The sequence below is a fragment of the Abrus precatorius genome, unplaced genomic scaffold (assembly GCF_003935025.1).
Source record: "Abrus precatorius isolate BTA unplaced genomic scaffold, Abrus_2018 Scaffold3, whole genome shotgun sequence".
Lineage (NCBI taxonomy): Eukaryota > Viridiplantae > Streptophyta > Magnoliopsida > Fabales > Fabaceae > Abrus > Abrus precatorius.
Genome location: NW_020874373.1, coordinates 14,774,339 through 14,779,771, shown reverse-complemented (window position 1 = coordinate 14,779,771; position 5,433 = coordinate 14,774,339). Strand labels below are relative to the sequence as shown.

Below are 5,433 nucleotides of genomic sequence, written 5' to 3'. Positions count from 1 at the left end.
AAACTGATGAATGTGGTTGGTAGTGTGGTCATTCCTCATGAGACCATTCAGTGCAGAATCGAATGACATATCGGTGGTGCTATAACCTCCGTCCAATACAAAGTTAACTCCATTAACGTACTTGGCCTCGTCGCTACTCAAATAAAGCGCTGCACTTGCTATGTCCTCAACCACAAGAACTGCACCTTTTAACACTGCAACGGAAGATAACATTTCCTATATTTCCTTCTTTTTCATCTTCAATGCATTGTTTAGCAGCAGAGTGGGGATGCCACCGGGGCAAATGCAACGTCTGACGGTGAGCAATTTCTAAGGTAATTTTTTTTTTTTAAGAATTTTATCAAGCGTAGAATTGAGTTTAAGTATCTATAAATAAAAAGTTATTATAAAAATATATATAATTATAATATTAAAGTTATAAAAATATAATAAATATTTTTTAATAAATTTTTACTATTATTAATTGTTTATCTTCAATTTTAAGAACTGGGATTATCAAAAAAATATTAAAATAAAAAGAATTATGTTAAATTCTCTTAAATTTTAATTATTTTGTGCTTAATATTTTTCTTTCTTTTTTTATCCTAAACAAATTTTCTTAATTTATATTGCATTACATTTAATATCTTTCTTATTAACACAAACTTCCCTTGATTTATTAATTAAGGAAAGTCAATATAGGTCAAGTAAAGAATATTGGATATAAATAATTTGACCAAAATTTAGTGGTATACATCAATGTGTAAATATATATATATATATATATATATATATATATATATATACAGTTTAATTTATTTTTTGAAAATTTATAAATGACTTTTTAAAAAAAATTGCATAAAAAATACATGTAATTTGATTGATCTAGTGTTCACATATGGAGCCTTTTTGGTTTCTCTCCGTTTATTTTGTAAAAATTAAGTGATTTTGTCTTCATCATGAGTAGCGGATGCATCGCCCCCTCTTGTTTCTGTTTCCTTTCTTGGCGAATTCTGTTACCTAATTGCAAACATTTGCTTAATATAGTTTTAAAATGCTCACTCGCAATGGGGACTAACTGGTAAGTAAATTTGACTTCAATCGTTGTGGCATTTTCAGCGTTGAAAATTTGAGCTATAAGAAAGTTCATCTGGGAAAGAATACAGGCAATCTCAACCAGTATTTAATTTTCTAAGGTTAGCTGTGGTTTGCCTTGCAATGGGAGTGGTTGATAGTGATGAATTCATGATATTTGTTTTGAAAAATATAATTTTTAATTTATTTTTCAATATTAATTATAAAAATGTCATTATTTTCATTTTATTGTGCATTTTTAAAGGTTATTATAAAAATAAAAAATATAAAAAATATATAATTAATTTTTTTTTCAAAATAAACAAGTATTGTCCATGCCATATGAAGATTTATCTCTAGCCATATATTAATGGTGGGGAAGTTTTCGGATACATCAAGATTGAAGTTCACCAACTCATTCCCAAAAACATGCCTCCTCACAGATCCCTTTCTTGAGACATGGGATGCTGAATTGCTAATCAATTCTAAAGATAAAACCCATATCATCTTAAACTTCCTGGATTTCTGTTCCAAGACAAGTATGATGGATCCCCTAGTGGTCTGCATATACAGCAATATATCAATGTCAGCTTGGAAGTTCTAAATAGTCATACAGATTATCCATCACAATATACAACAGTGATTAGATTTTCCCCTCTAAAAATATTACAATCTTCAAGAGATAACAATATATTCAATTTATAATTATAAGAGAAGAAAAGCCAAATCTTGGTGGAAAGAAAGGGGATTCAAACAAATCCTCCATCAAAGTCATTATCTGCTGGGTACAGTTGTCAAACTTTGCTTAAACAGTTCAAGATAAACATTCAGATTTTTATTTTCTTTTATGGTCATAAGTGGAACCATATAAAGCAATATAAGTAAACCCATCTTAAAAACAATCATAATGAATTTGCCAATGTCTTTACTCATAAAAATAATGACAGAAGCATAAGTATAGGAGAGGAGAATATCTTGCACATCCTCACCTTGGCTGAGTCACATAGAGAAGAAGGAAACCTATAGCCAATAACAAGGAAACCGCGCCAATGAAAATATATGCCATTCCCAAGAAGTTATTTCTTCCACCAATCCAAGTAGTGGTTGAAAGAATCATGCTTTTTCTGCCTCCAAACTCATATGTATTATAATTGTTCTCTATCACGATAGATATTTCTTCATTAACTTCAATGTCAGTTTCAATCTTCCCATATAATTTTCTGAAAGTAGGCAATGCTGCTGCTCTCATCCAAACAATGAGATCCTCTTGTTCACTCAACTGGTGCATGCCACATGTTGACAAAGATTAGTGTCTCAATATCAAAAAGTAAAGAAAATTTTTGTCACAAAAGTGAACATTATACTTACAGGTATGCTCTCATTGAGTCTAGCACCCCCAACCAAACCTCCAGCCTGAAAATTCTTTGGATAAACATCAGACCCGAATTTTGCCGATTTGTCACTCTTCCATGCTATGTTCTTTTTGTTGATCTCCAAATCCTTGTCATTGTTTGAGAGTTTGTATGTGTCATTGAACAGACTCCACGCAATAAGGCCACAAGGAACAATTGGTTGATGGCCATTTGTTGTATAGTCTTCCGGACTACATGTGCTTACTTCATTTTCATATGCCTTATTTCTCAGTTGTTTAGCATCTCTACTTTTAACATATCTGCAAATGTCATTCAAGATCCGGGTAGGGAAAATCATTTCAACATTCAGCATTGAATTATTTTCTATACTATAATCTTATTTATTAAGTTTTGTACAAAATGAGAAAAAACAAAACATCAATAAAAGTTCATGAAAATGAAGATCCTCTCAAGTCATATATGTAATCCTGATATGCAAGAAGGGACAAGGAAGACAAAACATGTGAGAACAAGAATATAGAAGAGATCCTTCTACTAAAAAAAACAGAATGAAATGCTAAATCCAATGCACACTGATGCATAGAGAGACAGAGGAGAAAAACATATTGATATTTAATTGCACATACCGGCGATGGTTTTGGTAAAAGTTATCAAGCTGATAATAGACATAAATAGGGGCTTTCATTTTATTCTTAACCTGCAAAATATGCAGCCTAAATTATCATTACATATCAAACAAGGAGAAACAAATTCTGCCAAAGCAATGTAGAACTTTATTTTCAATGATGAGCAATTGTACTAACAGTTAATTTTCCCATGCAAGTTTTGTTTGATCCGTCGTCTTTAATATATGCCACTGCATTATTTTTATAATTAGGTGGAATGCATTCATCATCATATCGGAATGGAACTTCCACAACCTGCATCAGAAAATTTTGTTCAATACACAATCAACTTGAGTACCAAAATTGCATTTGATACTATGTTATGTGTAGGGAAACAATTTCTTACACTCTCAGATGCAAACAATGATGCAAGGCCAACAGGAATGAAGACCAGTCCAATAACAGTAAATATTGAAATGACCTGAAAGACAAAGATAAAATAGCCATGAAAACAGCTTTATTAGACAAAAACTGTTGTATACTATGATTCTGTTTGAAAACAAATAGTTATGTTGGAAGCTATACCCAACCAGGTGTTAGAATTGGTTGCCATGCAGGGAGTTCTTGTTGGGAGAATTTGGAATCTATCACAAATAAAAAATCTCATGAGTTACATGGTTAAATAATTGCTATAGAAGATAACAGAAAGACAATACGAAAACTATGAACAATTATTATAACAACCTCAAGTCCTCCGGATTTGAATAATTGAGAAACAAAAGAACAGCAAAAGTATAAGAAAAATAGCACTCTGGAAAAGGTAAACATTAGAAACTCCACATCCCACAATACTTTGTTTAGCAAAGACACCACAAGACAATAATTGATCATGATTATTCTCGTAATGCAATGTGTGGTAGATATATATCATCAAACTATTACATCAACAGAATTCAAACAATAGATGATATCCTTTATATTTATTGAGACAGATACTAGGGATAGAGATGTATATATGACAATACCATCGAATGATGACCCCCATCTAAACACCATGGTTAATGAGATTCAAGCATTCTTCAGAAACATGAATGAACCAAAGTTTTGCAAAATCATAGCCTCTTAATTAGCAAGGTTAAGGACATTTCAGGGAGCTCAAAGAAATTCACCTATTGTAAAAGGCAAAAATTAATAAATAAACAGGCTATAAGAAAGAAGAACTTACAATTGGGTTTCCTGGAATGCTTGGATTGTCCATCTGTTACGGCCACCGAGGTGGATGAAGATTCTGAAGACATAGCCAAGAAACCCAACGTGACAAAAAACACAGCAATTAGGAAAATGTGATTAAAAATAACATGCAAAAAACCAAAGTGGGAGATTTTGGAAGCTAAAAAAATGGCACAAAGCTTGTCCTTTAATTTATTCCCCTCGCTCTCTCTCTCTAAATCTATATTTACATTCATAATATTTAGGTATGTATGTTGTGTCTACCTGTCTGTTAAGGTTTGATTTTTGAGGAAAGTGGTGACAACTTTTGAATGTCAAAGCACCACACGTTGTGCTTATCACATTCACATTTTGGTTTTGATAGTAGTAGAACTGTGAGGTGCCTTTTTCACAAGTGCAACTACCAGTCATCAATCTATATATCTTCTCTCTCCCTAGCTATCAAGTCCTGAAACTGAAGACCATGCACTTAATTATCCTAAATGCCATTTTTTTTATAACTTCAGGAGACTACTTTTCTTTTTAATTTTGTAAATGTACTTTTAAGATGTAAATATATAAATAAGATAAAAAATAGGAAAAAATAAAAATAATTATAAACAATATTATATATAGGGTGAATTTTTAGTCATACAAAACTTGCCTCAATACTCACAAATACTAGCTCTACCCTATCTAAGGTTAAAAACTTATACTAAGTTGGCTGATTTTTATTTTTATTTTTTCATTTTGGAGAGAGTTAGGAAAAAAATTTATTATTAAGCTTAATAATGAAATTAGGCTAATCAACAAATTTAATAATAATAAACTTAGGATGTTTAGGCTTTGTTAGATGGGTTGATTTCGTGAAGAAAAAAAATTGATAGGAATGATTTTGTATAGAATTTTTTTAAAAAAATTTGGATGTATTGTCTTTTTGTAAAAGGAAAGAAAACAAATACGGTGACTACAAAAAATAAAATAAAATCATATCTTCCTACCTATAAAATGAATAATAAAAAAGGGAGCTGTATGTTTTTTCTTTAGTTTATTATAATATCATATAATTTTAAAAATATATAAAAATAATAAAAAATAGAAACATTAAGCAAAGCATTATATTAAAAGTTTTAAATTTTTATTAAATTTAAGTTTATATTATTATTACAACTTTATTCAATTTACTTATTTCT

At 30.4% G+C, this 5,433-nt stretch overlaps 1 protein-coding gene across 1 annotated transcript; it reads right to left on the bottom strand.

Annotated features, from left to right (window-relative positions):
- Positions 1-1,409: 1,409 nt before the first annotated feature.
- LOC113862178 (ALA-interacting subunit 3-like) lies at positions 1,410-4,480 on the bottom strand. The gene is made up of 8 exons (XM_027495299.1): positions 4,257-4,480; positions 3,617-3,675; positions 3,438-3,512; positions 3,230-3,346; positions 3,053-3,123; positions 2,422-2,725; positions 2,043-2,332; positions 1,410-1,614 (listed from the first exon to the last, which is right to left on the bottom strand). Exons 1-8 carry the CDS (start codon positions 4,327-4,329, stop codon positions 1,557-1,559), a joined length of 1,047 nt encoding a protein of 348 aa, XP_027351100.1. The 5' UTR covers positions 4,330-4,480; the 3' UTR covers positions 1,410-1,556.
- Positions 4,481-5,433: the final 953 nt, after the last annotated feature.

What these genes read in the sequence shown, in the direction of transcription:
- LOC113862178 (XM_027495299.1), bottom strand. Translation starts at nt 4,329, where the DNA reads ATGTCTTCAGAATCTTCATCCACCTCGGTGGCCGTAACAGATGGACAA. An exon ending in CATTGTTTGCATCTGAGAGT is followed by an intron (nt 3,347 to 3,437) that starts GTAAGAAATTGT and finishes TTTCTGATGCAG; the next exon opens with GTTGTGGAAGTTCCATTCCG. An exon ending in TTTTACCAAAACCATCGCCG is followed by an intron (nt 2,726 to 3,052) that starts GTATGTGCAATT and finishes TGACATTTGCAG; the next exon opens with ATATGTTAAAAGTAGAGATG.